General features: G+C 39.1%; 2 protein-coding genes across 3 annotated transcripts in view; both read right to left on the bottom strand.

Annotated features, from left to right (window-relative positions):
• Positions 1-9,656, bottom strand: part of RTCA (RNA 3'-terminal phosphate cyclase) — a 23,684-nt gene extending 14,028 nt beyond the window's left edge. The window contains exons 1-5 of one of the 2 annotated variants that reach the window (XM_042953044.1): positions 9,403-9,656; positions 9,194-9,294; positions 7,276-7,419; positions 3,667-3,790; positions 1,133-1,191 (exon numbers count right to left, since the gene is read on the bottom strand). In XM_042953044.1, the coding sequence (XP_042808978.1) occupies positions 1,133-1,191; positions 3,667-3,790; positions 7,276-7,419; positions 9,194-9,294; positions 9,403-9,447 (473 nt within the window). In that variant the 5' untranslated portion in view covers positions 9,448-9,656. Of the gene's footprint in view, positions 1-1,132; positions 1,192-3,666; positions 3,791-7,275; positions 7,435-9,193; positions 9,295-9,402 lie in introns of those variants that run through there. The other variant, XM_042953045.1, reaches the window with a different exon arrangement.
• LOC122225933 (cytoskeleton-associated protein 2-like) lies at positions 9,570-18,762 on the bottom strand. Its single transcript, XM_042948625.1, has 3 exons — positions 16,724-18,762; positions 10,066-10,201; positions 9,570-9,697 (listed from the first exon to the last, which is right to left on the bottom strand). The coding sequence occupies exons 1-3, from the start codon at positions 18,746-18,748 to the stop codon at positions 9,570-9,572; spliced, it is 2,289 nt and encodes a 762-aa protein (XP_042804559.1). The 5' UTR covers positions 18,749-18,762.

Below are 18,762 nucleotides of genomic sequence, written 5' to 3'. Positions count from 1 at the left end.
CTGATACGTAGGAGGTACTCAATAAAATACGATGAATATTAAGTCAACACAAACAAAATTTTAACTCAAATATTTAGTGTCACTTATTCTATAGAAGAGGATGGGAACATACAGATGAGAGTAACTGCTCCTATTTGCAAGGAGCTCCCTCATCTGGTAGAGAGATGGCTCTACATACAACTTACTGGAACACAAGTCAGGCTGTAAAAAAGACTACAAGAGGGATGCAAATATGAATTCCAACTGAGACACACTCATGGACAATTCACACAAGAAATTACAGGTTAAATTTTGAAAAAATATAGGATTTCCAGTTTTTACGAGAGCAGGGAAGGAAAAACATGAACAGAGACATGAAAGCCCAAGGCACAAAGTAAGTTTAAAGAATAGTAAGCAATCATGTTAGAATACATGGAGGACAGGGGCACCTGGGTGGCTTAGCTGGTTGAGTGTCCAACTCTTGATTTCAGCTCAGGTCATAATCCCAGGGTCATGGGATCAAGCGGTGAGTCAGGCTCATCCTGAGCGTTGGAGCCTGCTTAAGATTTTTTCTCTCTTTCTTTCTGCCCCTACTCCCTCCCCCGACTCATGCTCACTCTCTCTCTCTCTTCCAAAAAAAGAAAAAAGAACACATGGAGAAGGTTGAATGAAGTTAGAAAGGTCAACTGCAACAGGACTGCAGCACACTTAAATGCCACACCAAGAAATCTGGCCTTGTTATTATGTGGCAGAAGGGAAGCCTTGAAGGGAAATAACCTGAAAGCCCAATGTGCTTCTTAGGGAAATAATTCTGATTGCACCGTGGGAAGAATCCCTTTTATGACCCTGCAGTGCCTAGTCCAGTTGTCTGCGCATAGAAAGTATTCAATCTGTGCTGAACATGAACAACACTAGGTATGAAGGTCCCTCAGTGTAGCAATTCCCTTGAAAATATTTCTCCAAAGAAACAAGCAAATACCATATATATCTGCTTTCAAGTCCCCATGCGCCTGCTGCTTACTGTTTTTAAGCCATAAAACATAATTATTTTCTACAGGAAGTAGTGGGTTCCAGAATAATTCTCTAAGGTCTAAGCTTCCCACTATTTTTAGCACAAATAGTGGGTCAAAGGGCTAACAAATAAGTAACTTACCTCATTTTAATATCACAATTAAATTGGAAACCAAATTTTTCCACAATTGGTTTGAAAACCTGGAAAATCAGTTTATTGTTACGTTAACCACAAATATTCACTGATTCAACAAGTATTAAACAGTATTATTAAACAAAAGTGCTCTGCACTGAGCTGACAAGAAGGTATTACAGATAAACACTGATATAAAAATGTGTAGGGTAGTTCTATTTCTCAAATAAAATAACTGACATGTAAATTAAAATTAAAAGTTTAACATTTAATTAATCAAGGTTGTGCAAGTCTATCTAATGAAAAAAATACCAGAACTCACGATCCTTGATCCCAGTGGTTATTTTACTCCACAGGACAGTATTTCCTAACTAACCCTTTGCAATATAATACATAAGAAATTAGGGGATATTGATAAACAGCATTCCATTCTGCTTTCTCAATTTTTTTATACTTTGAAATTTCACTGCATATTCAAGGTTTTATCCTCATTTTTTCCATTTAACATTATAAACAAAAGCCTTTTCCTGACATCATAAAATTCTTCCTAAACAGTATTTGAATAACTGTATAGAATTCTAGCATAATTTACTGAGCCATTCCCCAAGTGTTCACTTGCATAATTATATATATTATATAATGATGATTATAGTATATAATGCTCTGCTCAAATACCTTTAACATTTATCTTTGGCTGCATTCTGTAACATTTAATTAGGGTCATTTCCTTGAAGTGGAATTATTAGGTGAAGAGAGATTAACTTTCATTATACACCCTATCAAATTGAATTCTAAAAGATTATACCATCTATTAAAATGGCAAAAAAATTAAATATCAAGTTCTGTGAAGACGCAGAATAGTTGAAACTCTTACACAGTGCTGGTGAAAATGCAGAACAATGCAGCCACTTTGGAAGCCAAAACAATTTGGCAGTCTGTCATAAAATTAGATCTATACTTACTATTACCAGCAACACCTCTCCTTGGTGATTACCCAAAAGAAATGAAAACTTATATTCACCGAAAAAACCTGTATGTAAAAGTTTATACAGACTTTATTCATATTGCCAGAAACTGGAAACACCCCAAATGTCCTTCAACAGATGAATGGATGAAGAAACTGGGACATCCATATAATAGAATACTACTTCTCTTTTATTGCTAAAACAAGTGACATTGATGAATCTCAAACAAATTATGGTAAGTGGGGGAAAAAAACAGGCTCAAAGGGCTACATACAGTATTACTCCTACATACGGTGCTCTTAAAAAAAGACAAAACCAAGACAGAAGATAGATGAGTAGTTGCCAAGAACTGGGGCATAGGGACTGATTACAAAGGGGTCTGAGGTAATTTCTTACAGTAATTCTGTATCTTGATTGTGGTGGCTGGTTCACAACCATATGTCAAAAATCACAGAACTTTACACTAAAAAGGTGTATTTTACTATAAATAATTACATCTCGATAAACCTGGAGGAAAAGAAAGATGATACCACTTCTCTCTCCTACTAAGTATGCCAACACTGAGTGTCATCATTTTGAAAATTTATAGTCAAAATATGGTATTTAATTTTTTATAGTTTATCTAATTAACATGGATCTACCTCTTAACAAATTTTTAAATGCAGTATATCCTATTGTTGACTATAGGTACATGTTGTACAGCTCTCTAGAGCTTATTCATCTTGCTTAACTGAAATTTTATGCCTGTTGATTAGTAACTCCCCATTGCCCTCTTCCCTCTACCCTATTCTACTCTTTGATTTTATGAATTTGATTACTTTAGATACCTTATACAAGTGGAATCATGCCAGTATTTGTCTTCATGTGACTGGTTATTTCACTTAGCATAATGTCCTCAAGGTTCATTCATGCTGCCACATATTCTAGAATTTCTTTTTTAAGGATGAATAGTATTCCACTGTATGTATAAGCCACATTTTATCTATTCATCCATCAACAGACATTTAGGTTGTTTTCTCATCTTAGCTATTATGAATAGTGCAGCAATGAACACGGAAATGCTAATATCTCTTCAAGATCCTGAAGATAATCCCACTCAAAGGTGGGATATCTGGATTATATGGTAGTTTTGTTTTTAATTTTTTGAGGAACCTCCACACTGTCTTCCATAATGTCTGCACCATTTTGCATTCCCATTAATAGTGTGCGAGGGTTCCAATTTCTCCGCATCCTCCTCAATTCTTGTCAAATGTATGTTTAATTTTTGTTTTGAAGTTTTTCTTCCAAAACATAATTCCTGTATTTATAAAATGACTGATGTATATAATAAGTAATGTAATTCACGCAACAATTACACTTGAGGTTTTAAAAGAATTCACTATGAGCACTGTTCCAAGATACAACACAAAATCTAAAGTAAACACAGTCCCTTACCTTCTCCCACAACAGAACTACACACCACAAAGAAATAAACAGGCATACACAGAAACCACTCAGGATATATTTCAATAGAGAATGGAAATTCAGAAGAATACATGAGATCATCTTTAGTTCATCAATAACAACACAAGCCCTTACCATGGCTGTGTAATCAATCTGTGGTGCCATTTCAGCATTAGTTCCACCTTTTAAACGGAGTTCTGATGGAGAAGCAGCAAAGAGAACACAGGGCATTGAGACCTGCATCAAGAGGCACACACTCCTAAGGAGAACGCAAAACAGGCTTCAATGAATTTTCTTTTCAAAGTCTTAAGATCATGGTATTACTACACAGCACCATTCGCTGAGGCACAGACAACTGGGAAGGCAGATATACACCCGAGTCTAAAGTTAAAAAATACCCCATTAAAAAAAGAGGGGTGCGGTGCACCTGGCTGGCTCAGTCAGTACAGCATGCAACAACTCTTGATCTTGGGGTTATGAGTTTGAGCCCCACGCTGGGTGTAGAACTTACTTTAAAAAAAAAAAAAAACACCACCACCCCAGGAACTGAATGATAAAATCCCAAATCTTTTTTTTTTTTTAACGTTTATTTATTTTTGGAACAGAGAGAGACAGAGCATGAACGGGGGAGGGGAAGAGAGAGAGGGAGACACAGAATCGGAAACAGGCTCCAGGCTCTGAGCCATCAGCCCAGAGCCCGACGCGGGGCTCGAACTCACGGACCGCGAGATCGTGACCTGAGCTGAAGTCGGACGCTTAACCGACTGAGCCACCCAGGCGCCCCTAAAATCCCAAATCTTAAAGAAAGACAGTATTTTAGGAACTGGCCTTGAATGATCCGCAAATCTGGGTTTGAATCAAACATTACTTGTATGATCTTTCTTTAATTTACAAAGTAAAAAAATATTTTTTTTAAATGACACCATTTTTATAACATTTTTAAGATTTTTTTTTTAATGTTTTTATTTATTTATTTTTTTGAAGGAGAGAGAGAGACAGAGCATGAGCGGGGGAGGAGCAGAGAGAGAAGGAGACACAGAATTCGAAGCAGGCTCCACGCTCTAAGCTGTCAGCACAGAGCCTGATGCAGGGCTCGACTCACAAACTGTGAGATCATGACCTGAGCCAAAGTCAGACGCTCAACCGACTGAGCCACCCAGGTGCCCCAATTTTTATAACATTTTCATAAAAGGATTCTTGAAAGTACAATTTATGAAAATGCATTTAATGCAAAGTCTAAAAAACACACCAGAGGAAACAGGGTCAACTAAATTGTAATAACATTCATACAGTGACAGTCACACACACAAAGTCAAGGTCTAGAAATACTTAAATAATTTTATTTGAATCTCTACCATGCACAAGGCATTGTTCCAAATATCAAGTTAAGATACAGATCCTACCATCATGGAGTTTATGATATGATAGGATAACATTTCACAAAGACTGACAGCTGAATATTTTACATGGAAATAAGTTTAAAGGAAATAATCTTTGCTGTAACTCACCTCTGTTTGCTCATTCTAATAAAATAATGTGAGAAGTCATGAGACATAATTATAGAATATATTTTATAAAATGAAACACTTGGTCAGATTTTCTAAATGAGCTGTCACATTCATATATAGCATAGATAGACATAGATGAAGCATAGATTAGACATAGGCTCTAATACAAAAAGACTTAACTTTCTTATAGTAACAATGCATATGTACTGAAATAAACAGTTTCTATAAGTGACAATGCATTTCACTAATTTAGTAAAGATTTACTGACTGCATAATGTGGTAGATATCATAAGAGAAAATGTATACAATATAATCCCTGTTCTTAAGGAGTTAAGCCTAGGAGCAAGTGAAAAAACTAGAAAATGTTTAGTTTACAATAAACTGTAAGGTTAAAACTACTAAACTTTGACTCAGTGTTTATTCCCTCTGAGGAACCCAACATTTAAATGTTCTCCCTACTCCCCTGATAAAATCAGATTCTAAGAATAGTACAGAAAATCTTAATTTTAGGAATAGGAAATTGCAAAAACAAAGGTAGACACTAGAGAAAACACATGGTACTATAATCACAGTTAAGGATAAAAATGTTAGAAAGTGAAGAAGTAAGATTAAGTTTTCTTGCCAGGAAAAAGCTGGTTTTAGTCTCCTAAACTGAGCTGGATTCACAACTTTAAACTCATCTCTCTTACAGTCTATTAGATTAGAAGTCAAAAGGCCTACATTCTAATTCTAGTTGTGTCTCTGACTCCATCACCTTGGGTAAATCACTTAATACCATTCTCTCATTCACTAAGTGGAGGAAGGATTGGAAATACATGGTTTCTATTTTCCCTCTTGCAGCTTCAAAATTTTACAATTCTATTTTAGTTCATTTTTAGATAGTTGGTTAACTATAATCCCCTTTCCCTTTTTCGTACAGGATAATACCCAAAATAATATGCTGACTATAAAGAAAGATACCTCAAAATTCCTTAATCCCCTTAGAAAGTTCTCATTTGGCAAACCTTGCCTTGGGCCTGGCAGCAGGTCCCTTTTCACAGAGGTCTATTCACAGCATTACTCAAGTATCAATTATCACTAAATATTTTCATAAACTAAAATCATCAAAATCTATTAAAACAGTTTCTGAAACAAACTGGTATCAGGTTTCCATTACTAGTTCCTATTTTATCAAATTTCCTAGTGAATGGATAGGATTTTGGTAAAAAGATATGGTTTACAACAGCAATCAGCCAAATAACTCAGAAAACATAAAAGTGCTCTCTATGTTTTGTCGATAAAAGGAAGAATTCCTGGAAAAGGATAAAGGCTCAATTTAATTGTTAAATATCTATTTTTGCAAAGGGGGAAAAAAACCCAAGATCAAACCTACAAATTTCTAAACAAGGTAGCATAAGTTATCTATTAAAAGACAACAAGGGGTGCCTGGGTGGCTCAGTTGGTTAAGCGTCCAACTTCAGCTCAGGTCATGATCTCACGGTTCATGGGTTGGAGCCCTGCATTGGGCTCTGTGCTGACAGCTCAGAGCCTGGAGCCAGTTTCAGATTCTGTGTCTCCTCTCTCTATACCCCTCCCCCACTCGCACTCTGTCTCCCTCTGCCTCAAAAATAAATAAACATTAAAAAAAAAAAAAAGACAACAAAAATACTTAGACTAGAAGTAGAATATGACTCATAATTAGCTGTAAGCCAAGAACTAAATATGCTACATATAATGCAAAAACTACTATTACTACAATGCATAAAAACTTAGTCATTTTCAGATATTCAGTTTCTAAATAATAAAAAGAAACAAATATGCTATACTATGCACATAAGAAAATTCTAGGTATAATAACAGCTATCCAAAACTACATAAAGTGTAACCCTGGAAGGTTACTGTTTTCTCCATTTAAAATGTGGGGAAAACGGACGCCTGGGGGGCTCACTTGGTTAAGCGTCCAACTTCGGCTCAGGTCATGATCTCGCGGTTAGTGAGTTCAAGCCTCACATCAGGCTCTGTGCTGGACAGCTCAGAGCCTGGAGCTTGCTTCGGATTCTGTGTCTCCCTCTCTCTCTGCCCCTCCCCTGCTCGTGCTCTCTCTGTCTCAAAAATAAACACTAAAAAAATATTTTTTAAACGTGGGTAAACGAAAGCTCAAAGGTTAAGCAACTTGTCTAGTAAGTGGTAGTACCTGCATGTGAATCCAGGTCTAGCTCCAAAGCCCATATTTAAATGGAATATAAGTGACACATACCCTGCTGTCTTGGTATCTGCTGTGTGGACTCCACCTTTAATCTTCTCCGGTGTAAACATTATTTCTGTTGAGCCGATTTCTGCCCCCTCCAGTTGCCCATCACACAAATCTCGAATCATTTCCAGTCCAGATAAATGTTGAGGCCTTCAGGTCATAATACTGCATCAAAACGTGTGCATTCAGACTGCCTATATCCCCACATTTTATGACCCATTTATAAAACTGCAATGGCAAGAAAAGAGCAAGGTCTAACCACAACAAGTGCCATTATCTTCAGTGTCAGAGCTTCTTTTGGGTTTTTATGTACCTAGCTAGACTGCCTGCTAGTAGGCATCTTTTAGGGGTCCTTCCAGACCACTTATTTTAGCTAAAACACATATGCTGATACATTGTTGCGAATGAGAAGTGTGCAAAGAGGAAAACTGATAAAACTAAAGCCAATCTCACTTGCATGTCATTCAATAATCTATAGTACCTGTTTCAGGCTGAATTATGTTCTTCCAAAATTCTTCTGTTGAAGCCCTAACCCCTACTGCCTCAGAATGTGAGTGTAGTTGGAGTCAGGGCCTTTAAAGAGATGATTATGTTAAAGAGAGACAATTTGGGGGCTCCTGGCTGGTTCAGATAGTACAGTATGTGACTCTTGATCTCAGGGTTGTAAATTTGAGCCCCATGATGGGTACAGGGATTACTTAAAAATAAAATCTTAAAAAAATTAAAAAGAGGCAGTTAGGGTAAGCCCTAATCTATTCTCTGTGGTATGTTTATAAAAAGAGGAGATTACCACATATAAAGACAGCAGAGGTACACATGCCCATAGGATGCCCACGTGAAGAGGCAGCAAGAGAGAGGCCATCTCCAAGCCAAGGAGAGAAACCTGAAAAGAATCTTCCCAGAAACCAGGAAACCACCCCTGCCACCACCTTGATCTTGGACCTGCAGGCTCCAGAACCATGAGAAAAATAAATTTCTGTTGTTTAGGCCACCCAGTCTGGTATTTTGTCATGGCAGCTCTAGCAAACTAATAAATTCACTGCTGCAAACGACTGCTATGACTAAGGGAATGAATGTGCACATATATCAATAATTGCCTTTTAATAATTTCAAAATGAAATGTGGATAAAATAACACTCTAAGAGATTGCTGATCTATTACAATGCCCAAAGGAATCAGTTTGGCGTCAACCTGGGTCCCCTTCTAACAGGAGCACATACCTCAAATTTAGCTAGTGGCACGCCTAGCTTCCCAGAGGGAAGAAACAAGGTCAAATGTTAAGGTGTTTCCCTGTCCACAACTAATAATTCTGACTGTATTCATAGCTTCTTAGAGGTCTTAAGGAAAGCTAGAATAACATCTCAGGGCCCTTTCTTGAGCTATGATTCTAAAATGTGCAGCAGTAGAGAATACACAGGTTAAAAAGTGGGATTTTCTCTGGCCACGCAGGCTGTTCTGCCCTGATCCATCTTGCCGGCTGCTGCAAGTTCTCCCGGTACTCGGAATGCCCGATGACGCGGGAAAACATTTTAAAAGATAACGCATCAGGAAGCGAGAGAACTCTAGCCATATGGAGAAAACGGCCTATTTTCTCAACTTGCCCCTTGAGGCTTTCCAGATTGCACAGCCCTGGTTATGGCTAACCGTCCAGGCCAGAGCATGCTCCCCCCGGGACCCTGAGGCCCGGCTACACATTCCTCAACCTTAGGACGAGGATCTTCCAAGCATCACCACCCGGGCTCCCGATTCCCCAGCCCCAAAGTCCGACCAAACCCCGCACCCCAAGGGCTGCAGCCCGCCCCCCAGCCCCTCCGCCCCTTCAGCCCCTCCGCCCCTCCAGCCACACCGCCAGTCCCCTAGCCCTGAGCCCGCCCACCCGCATCTCCCAGTCCCGCGGCTCCGCCCCCCAGCGCCCCCGATTTACCGGAGGCCTGGCGTACTGCGGCCGGCTCGGATCTTCTGCACCCGCAAGGGGAGGCCCAAAAGACAGCTCAGGGCTGTAGACACCCTCAGGATCTGGCCGCCCTGCCAAGGGTGCGGGTGGGAGAGGAGAGCGAGAACATCAGACAAGAACACTCTCCTTCCCAGCCTGGGTTGCAGCGCCACCGGCCTTGCCTCGGGCCCCGTACTCACCCCTTCCATGATCCCGCCATCCACCTCCACCCGCTGCCCGGCCATTGGGAGCGTCCTGGGGCCCGGCCCGCAGCGACAAAGCCTCCACCCGAGTGGGAGGAAGAAGAGACGCTCGCTCCGGCACCGCAGCTCCGAAACCCCCCGTCCCCGCCGGGGGCCGCGGGGGTCTAGCGGAAGCGCGAAAGCAGCGCCCGCTCTCGGAAAACCGGAGGCAGCGGAAACGAACCCCGGCACTCAGTGTCCAGAACCCGGGATCTCCCTGCCCAGCCGCAGTGCGCGTGCGCGCCACGCCGTGCTTAAAAGAGGCGGTGCCAAGCCCATTCAGTCAAATCCCACGCTCTCCTGAGAAGGGCTGGTGGCCCCGGAGGCACCCTGGGGCGTGGTAGGAAATGTGCGGGTTGAGGACTGGAGCCCCGAATACAGCAAAACATGGAGATTGAAGAAAGCCTACGTTTCAACTCAAACTGGATTCTCCAGTTGTCTCTCAGCCTTTGCAAACATCTGTGCTTATGTCTGTTTTCTCAAGGATGCTGCTGTATCCAGAGCTGGAGACATTTAGAGCTGAAGATGTAAGAAAGGTCTGCATTGCAGGGTCCTTCTCTCTGGTCGGGTTTGCCTCTCTGCAGCCTGTTCTTCGATACCCAGGAGCCTGTGATTACTCACAAGGGGGCGGGTGTGGGTATGTGGGTGTAGCAGTAGTAGTAGTACTAGTAATAATAGTATTCGTTTTCTCTTGTGAAACACGATTAATTCGGGGATAGGTGGAAAAGGGAAGAATCAGAATCAGTAATATAATGACCTAAAAAGCCAGTTATGGTTACTCTTGGCCAAGAGTAAGGGCAAGTTCATGACTCCCGAGAACAGTGCAACTAACACCATTCACCTTAGGCCATGGCAGAAACAATAGTCAGCTTCTTGATCCTGCCTGTGGCTCAATTACAGCAATAACAGAGTATCATATACTATGCAAGCCTCTAGGTAAGCAAAGAGTAAGGCACTTTCAACCATGAACTTGTTGGAGGTGTATTTGAGACACTGAGAAGTAATAATTACAATGTCATCCTCAATAATAATATAAATAATATTTAACATATATCAATCTTACAGCTAAGTGGGGAGGACAGAAATTAGAATATGATAAAGCACAGCATAACAGACAACTTTTTTTTAATGTTTTATTTTGAGAGCGAGAGAGTGAGAGTGGGAGAGGCGGAGAGAGAAAGAATCCCAGGTAGGCTTCATGCTGGAAGAGCAGCGCCTGATGTTAGGGCTGGATCTCACCACCGTGAGGTCATGACCTGAGTCAGAATCGAGAGTCAGAGGCTTAACTGACTGAGCCACCCAGGCGCCCCACAGACAACATTTATTGAGCATTTATTTGGGTGCCACTGCATGCATTCACAACCTGTTGAAGTACTACTATTTTTACCTCTGTTTTCCGGTGCATTTGTTACACAATTTGCTACAAGTCCTCACAATTGTTAACTAGAAGACTGGGTATGAACCTAGTGATCTGATGTAAACACCATTGTCTACTAACCCTAACAAATTGTGTCTACTACTTTTGTGACAGAGACATTCTGGGGACACATATTCCATGTATTTAACCTAATCTGGGACATTGCAATATGAGGGACTTGCCACAAGATATTAATCAAGGAAGTACTAATACCTGCATTTTAGATTGTTGGCTTTGGCAATATATGGAGGGTAAAATAGGGCTAAGAACCTGACAAGAAAAATGACAAGGGTGTAATAATCTAGGCAAGAGATAATAAGAATTTGAAGGAAGGCAGTAGCAGTGGGAATGGGATAGAAAAGCTCTACTCCTATTTGATATCTTAGATCCTATTGCAGAAGCTTAACCTTCTCAGAATCCTTGGCCTTCTTTCTTCATTTCTAACTTTGCTATGAAATCCTGTGATCCATTTCTCTCATTCCAACTACTTCCAGTGGTAGGAGGAAGTGAACAAGATGGTAAAACTAGCCAGGCAAGAGTAAATAATAATAAGCATTTAGGTAATGCTTTCGTATACATTTTCTGTGTTCATGTTCACCACAATTAGAAATTGAGACCTAGGGAATCAAAGTGACATGCCAAAGTGACAGACGTAACAAATAAGTGGTAGAGTTGGGTTAGATCCTGGGTATTTGCAATTATCTACGGAGAAAAGACATTTAAGCTGAAAACAAATTCCTCAACAGAACAATGGAAATAAAAAAGACAATGGATTGGGGTGCCTGGCTGGCTCAGTTGGGTAGAGCGTGTGACTCTTGATCTCAGGGTTGTGAATTCAAGCCTCATGTTGGGCATAGAGCTTACATAAAAATTTAAAAAATAATAAAAAAAAAAAACCAGTCATACCTTCAGAATGCTGACAGAAAATAACCATCAAATAGAATTGAGTCCCCAGCAAAACTGTTCAGAAAGAAAAATTACATCAGAGAGAAAGTCTGAAAGTCTGACATATAAGAAGGAAAGACAAACAAAAAATTGTAAACATGTCAATTTTCTAAAAAAAAACATTACATGAAATAACACCAGACAGGGGTGCCTGGGTGGCTCAGTCAGTTAAGTGTTCAACTTCAGCCCAGGTCATGATCTCACAGTTTGTGGGTTCAAGCCTCACGATGGGCTCTATACTGACTGCTCAGAGCCTGGAGCCTGCTTCGGATTCTGTGTCTCCCTCTCTGTGCTCCTCCCCTGCTCATGCTCTGACCCTCTCTCTCTCTCTCCCTCTCTCTCTCTCTCTCTCTCTCTATCACTCTCTCAAAAATAAATAAAACATTTAAAAAAAAATTTTTTTAAATCACACCAGACAACAAAAGGGTATAAGTCAAGAGGTGGATGGAGGCACAGAATTCTAAGGTCTCCTTTGGGCATAGAGCTAAAACATAAATTGATTTAAGACTTCAAGATAAGTATGCAAGCTAAAATTTCAAGAGTAATCAATAAAGTAACATTGTGTATAACTTCTAAATCAGCTGAAAGGAAGAATGAACTAAGGAAAGATACACTTCAATTTAAAAAAAAAAAAAAAAACGCTTAGATCAGCATAAAAAAGCAGGAAATAAAGAAAGCACTAAGGCAAGAAAGTAGAAATAATTTCATATATACAATTAATAGAAGTGAAACTATAAAGTAATTTTCTAGTTGAAAGCCAGAGATTGTAATTTTAATAAAAAATATTCCCATTTACAAGAGATACACTTAAAATATTAAGGATCATTAAAAGTTGAAAATAAAAAAGATGGAAAAGATGCACCAGATAAATACCAACTAAAAGAGTGCTGATATAGCTATATTGATGATAAATTAGACTTTAAGCATTATCATTGACAAAAAAAATCACTACAAAATAAAAGGTTGAATTCACTAGGAAAATATAAATATTCAAAACTTTGTGTGCCCTAGATCAAGCAGATGAAAATTTAGAAAAGATAAGGATGATTTGAACAAAACAACTAATAAGCTTGATTTAATGGCAGTTATGTATTATATACATATATATTTCAATATATATTCTTCAATCAATTATTATAGATTACATATTTTCTTACAGAACTCCTGAAACATAAAAAATGACTAAGTCGCAAAGCAAATCTAAACAATGTCCAAAGATTTTCTACCATACAGGTGACATTCCCAAACCAAAATGGAATTTCATTAGAAAGTCATTCCAAAAAAGACAAGCAAAACAAGCAAAAAACACATGTTTATAAATTTACAAACACTTGTAATTAAATCATGGATAAAAGAAGAAATGTTAATAGAAAAATGTTAAAGTAGTTAAGAGTGACCCAAAATGAAAGATCTACATATTAAAATCTAAGGAATGCAATGAAACCAGTACTTCAAAAGAATTTTTTTCATTAAATATTACTATTAGAATACAAGAGAGGCTGGAAGTTGATTTAAGTCCAAAAACCCAATAACCCAGTTAAGAATGGGCAGAAGACATGAATAGACAGTTTTCCAAAGAAGACATCCAGATATATGGCTAACAGATATATGAAGAGATGCTTAACATCCCTCATTATCAGGGAAATACAAATCAAAATGATGATGAGGTACCACCTCACACCTGTCAAAATGGCTACAGTTAACAACACATGAAACAACAGGTGTTGGCAAGGATGTGGAGAAAAGGGAACCCTCTTACACTGCTGGTAGGAATGCAAACTGGTGCAGCCACTTTGGAAAACAGTATGGAGTTTCCTCAAAAATTAAAAATAGAACTACCCTGGGGCGCCTGGGTGGCTCAGTCGATTAAGCGCCCAACTTCAGCTCAGGTCTTGATCTTGCAGTTTGTGAGTTCCAGCCCCGCGTCAGGCTTTGTGCTGACAGCTCAGAGCCTGGAGCCTGTTTCGGATTCTGTGTTTCCCTCTGTCTCTGCCCCTCCCACTCTGTCTCTGCCCACTCGCACTCTGTGTCTCTCTCAAAAATAAATATTAAAAAATAAAAATAAAAAAAAAAGAACTACCCTGCAGTCCAGTAATCACACTAGTAGGTATTTACCCAAAGGATACCAAAATATAGATTCAAAGGGGTACATGCACCCCAATGTTTACAGCACCATTATAAACAATAGCCAAACTATGGAAAAAGCCCCAATGTTCATCAACTGATGAATGGATAAAGAAGATGTGGTATATATATATATATATATATATATATATATATATATATATATATATATTTATATGTATACAACAGGATATTAACCATAAAAAAGAATGAAATCTTGCCATTTGCAACAACGTGGATGGAGCTAGAGTATATTATGCTAAGCAAAATAAGTCAGTCAGAGAAAGACACATACCATATGGTTTCCCTCATATGTGTAAATTTAAGAACCAAAACAGATGAACATATGGAAAGGGAGGAAAAAAGGAAAAAAGACTCTTAAAGATCGAGAACAAACTGAAGGTTGATGGAGGGACATTGTTGGGGGATTAAGGAAGCTAGATGGGTGATTAAGGAGGTCACTTGTTATAATGAGCACTGGGTGTTCTATGTAAGTGATGAATCACTGAATTCTACTCCTGAAACCAATATTGCACTGTATGTTAACTAGAATTTAAGTAAAAATTTGAAAAGAAAAAAAAATAAAAGAATAAAGAAAAAGAAAATAAGTACTAAGAAAGTAGAAAGGAGTTAATAAAGATAAAAGCACAGAGCAAAACATTACAAAATAAACGTCATTCTTTAAAAGAACTTAGGGGCGCCTGGGTGGCTCAGTCAGTTAAGCATCGATTTCAGCTCAGGTCATGATCTCACAGTTTGTGAGTTCAAGTCCCGTGTGGGGCTCTATGCAGACAGCTCAGAGCCTGGAGCCTGCTTCAGATTCTGTGTGTGTCTCTCTCTCTGCTCCTCCCTTGCTCATGCTCTGTCTCTCAAAAATAAATAAATGTTAAAAAATAAAATAAAATAAATAAAAGAACTGATAAAATTGACAAACTTCTAATAAGACTGCTCAAAAAAGTAAGTACAAATACACAATATTTTAAAAGAAAAGGGGGCACCTGTGTGGTTCAGTTGGTAGAGCATCTGACTCTTGATCTCAGGGTTGTGAGTTCAAGCCCCACATTGGGTGTGGAGCTTACTCCAAAAACGAAACTAAACTAAACTAAACTAAACTAAAAAGAGAGCACCTAATTATAGATACAACAGACCTTTTTTTAAGAAAAAATTTTTTTAATGTTTATTTTTGAGAGACAGAGTGTGAGTGGGGGAGGGGCAGAGAGAGAGGGATACACAGAATCTGAAGCAGGTTCCAGGCTCTGAGCTGTCAGCACAGAGCCGGATGCAGGGCTCAAACTCATGAACCTTGAGATCATGACCCATGCTGAAGTTGGACGCTTAACTGACTGAGCCACCCAGGTGCCCCAACAGACCTTTTTTTAAAGCAGGAGAATACCCTGAACAACTTTTTGCCAATTAATTTGAAACTTAAATGATATAGACAAATTCTTTGAAAAATAGAACTTACTAAAACTGGCTCAAGAAATAAACCCATTTTCTTCAACAAGCAAATTGCGTGAAAAAATTTTTGATGGTAATATCTGGAACTTGATTCAAACAAACTGTAAAAAAATAAAGAATTTATGATATAAATGAGACAATTGAGAATATGTATAATTTCTAAAAAGTAAAAACATTAGGCATCTTCCTTTTAAAATCAGTTACAAGATAAGAATGCCCACGATTATGGCTTCTTTTCAACAGATGGTGAAAGTCTGGCCAGATTCTACAAGGAAAAGGTAAAAGACAGAAAATTGGACAGGCAAACACACCATCATTATTCATAGGTGATATGACTACCTACATGGAAAACCTCAAAGAATCTTTAGATACAGTATTGAAAATACAGGTTTTTGGGTTTTTTTTTAGTTTATTTATTTATTTATTTTGAGAGAGACAGAGACAATGTGAGCAGGGGAAAAGCAGAGAAAGAGGGAGAGAGAGAGAATCCCAAGCAGGCTCCGAGCTGCCAGCACAGAGACAGATGCGGGGTTCGAACTGACAAAACTGTGAGATCATGACCTGAGCCACCCAGGCGCCCTGAAAATATAGTTTCAATGCAATTTCAACCAAATGCCCACAGGACTTTTTTTTTTTTTTTTTTTTTTTTTTAACGTTTATTTATTTTTGAGACAGAGAGAGACAGAGCATGAACGGGGGAGGGTCAGAGAGAGGGAGACACAGCATCTGAAACAGGCTCCAGGCTCTGAGCCGTCAGCACAGAGCCCAACGCGGGGCTCGAACTCATGGACCGCGAGATCATGACCTGAGCTGAAGTTGGCAGCTTAACCGACTGAGCCACCCAGGCGCCCCCCACAGGACTTTTTTAAGGAGATTGAATTGCAGATTCTCAAATTTATATGAAAGAACAAAAGGGCAAGAACAAAAAAGAATGAGGTTGAAGACACTTGTCCTCTCAAAATCCAGAATTCCTATAAAGTAATTAAGATAATGTGAGATTAGCGCAGTGACAGATAGACTATCTGGCACTATTTAGTGCCCAGAACTAGATTTCTAAACAGATGAGATGGCAGACCTGTGGAAAAGGAGGAATTCTCAGTTTATGGTGCTGGAACAATGGATTAACCATAAGGAAAAAATGAAATTGGATTTCTATCTCACACCATACACGAAAACTATTTCAAGCTGGTTTAAAGACTATCTCACACCATATATGAAAATTAACTTAAAATGGATCAAAGGCTTAACTGTAAGAACTAAAAGTATAAAACTTTATTTTTAAGTTTCATTCCCCCCCCCCCCCCATTTCTCATCATCACTTTATTTCTCTTCTGCTGTTCCAGGCTCTGAGAATATCAGGCATAGTGCTGAATTGGGATGGCATACGAAAGCATCAGTTTCACCTCCCAACTCTGTTAATTGTTCCAATAAAGACACACAAGGATAATGGTCTTTTAACATATCTGGCAATTTAGAAGTCTTCTCTTGAATACGACAAGAACGTCTCACTGGTGTTAGAAACTTTAGCTCTTTAAATGTAGAATCTATATTGTCAAACTGTATCTTCTTTTTTACACTTTGTAGGTATGGTGTAGTAGACACATTATATTTAATTAAGCAACTCCCCCTGGTTTCTGTACTGGGGGTTTTAACATCATTGGTTGAATCTTTTGTTTTGTCATCTTGCTTTTTTTCATCATCTTGAAATATCACATTTCTAGTTTTCTTTTCCATTTCTGGTTTTCCTGACTCTAGATTAACCCCTCTATCTTCAGTGCTGACTTCATGGATGTATTCCTTGGTTGCACAAGCCTCCTCAATATTTTCTCCGTATTTAACTTTTTCTTCACTCCTCATTGTCAGAATATCTGCAATGGTATGTCGCATCTCTTCAATAGGCTGAGCGCCTGCCAGAATGGCTTTCTCATAGATTGTGATAATGTTTTCAATAGGACTTGTGAGTGGTTCAATATGTGCAAGGCATATCCAATATTTAACAAGCTTTTTGGCATCTGGAATATTTTTAATCGGGTCATTCAGTATGACCAATATTTCTTCTTTTGGGCATCCCTCACTAATCAGGTTTAGGCATTCAGAAAATGTCTTGTTCACTTTTTCGGTAAATAATCTTTGTTCATCTTCTTCTACCATGGTAGTCCAAAAGGACCCAACTGGGTTTTCATGTTGCCCTTCAGGCTCAGGCTGGGTAACTCCTGAGCTAGGAGGCCTTTTCAGGACTTTCCTTTTGCCAGCTTTCCACTTACGCAGACGAGCTTTTCTCTCTTCTGCTGTTTCTTTGGGCTGAGCTGCTCTAACAATAGTTGTTTTTGCTATTGTATGCCTGCGAGGGTCAATGTTTTTCAACTTTTCTATCAGTTTGGTGTTAGAAGACGAAACAGGCCTGGCTACGATTTCAGACTTCACACTTCTTGTGAGTGTCTTCTTTCTTTCTATATCCTGAGAACCGGTTTTGGCACTAGATGAAACTGTGTTTAATTGTACTTTCTCGAGAGGCCCTTTCTGAATCGTAACGTTGGCCGAGCTTCTACCAATGCCTGGTCTCACAGCGTCCTGAGCATTGTCGCGGTGACTTCTAATAGGAGGTCGCAGAAGCTGTCTGTTCTGAATTGTAGTGCTCAAAAGTTTAGTGGTAGTCGTCACTTTAGAGGCTCTATCACTTTTCACTGTCACACTGCTGCTGTTTGTGCGCAGAGGCTCTGTAGCTTTAGGGACTGTAGTCGAAAGTTTCTTTATTGCTGCAGAACTCTCATCTCTGACTTGTAGAGGCTTTCTAAATGAATTAATCTTAGACTGAACAATTTGGCCACGGTAAGATCCAAGCACAAGCTTCTTGGACATGTTAGCATCTTGCTTTGGTTTTTCTGTCATTATTTGTTTCTTTTTATTGTTGTTTTTAAGATGAAACACTTGGCTTAATGTCATGTGTTGACCTGGAGGGTCATCTTTAATTGGTACCAACTGCCCAGTTTGATTATTATCCCCAGAATTAGGTGTATCAATTGCTATAGTTGAATTGGTTAGTTCATTAGAAGGCCTTAAAGGAATACAGTTTTTTTCCATTGTTATATTATTTTTGTTCCTGGGAGGTCCACTGACATTTTCTTTACCAGCCATTTTTGTTTTAAATTTCAGAACTTTTGTCTCTTCATGGACCTGGCCCTCAGAGGTCATCACTTTCTGGTCTCTACTGGATATGTGATTTTCCTCCTTGTATGCAAAAAACGTTTTTCTTTTTAACATATGTTCCTTGAGTTTCTGTCTTCTTTGTTCTCTGAACTCGGGCTGGGCCCTCTGGCTCGGGGGCAGTTGTAGCTCCCGGGGCACTGCTGGGGTGCTCATGGCTGCTGCGGGTG

The sequence above is a fragment of the Panthera leo genome, chromosome C1 (assembly GCF_018350215.1).
Source record: "Panthera leo isolate Ple1 chromosome C1, P.leo_Ple1_pat1.1, whole genome shotgun sequence".
Lineage (NCBI taxonomy): Eukaryota > Metazoa > Chordata > Mammalia > Carnivora > Felidae > Panthera > Panthera leo.
The sequence above is the reverse complement of the archived record's forward strand: the minus strand, read 5'-3'. Positions and strand labels throughout refer to the sequence as shown.

Bases quoted from the DNA above. Each gene is read 5' to 3' on its own strand.
- LOC122225933 (XM_042948625.1), bottom strand. From the start codon at position 18,748: ATGAGCACCCCAGCAGTGCCCCGGGAGCTACAACTGCCCCCGAGCCAG. The intron at 10,202-16,723 runs GCAGAAGAGAAA...CTGGCTTTTTAG, and splicing joins TATTCTCAGAGCCTGGAACA to GTCATTATATTACTGATTCT. The intron at 9,698-10,065 runs GTGAGTAATCAC...GCCTCTTTTAAG, and splicing joins ATACCCACACCCGCCCCCTT to CACGGCGTGGCGCGCACGCG.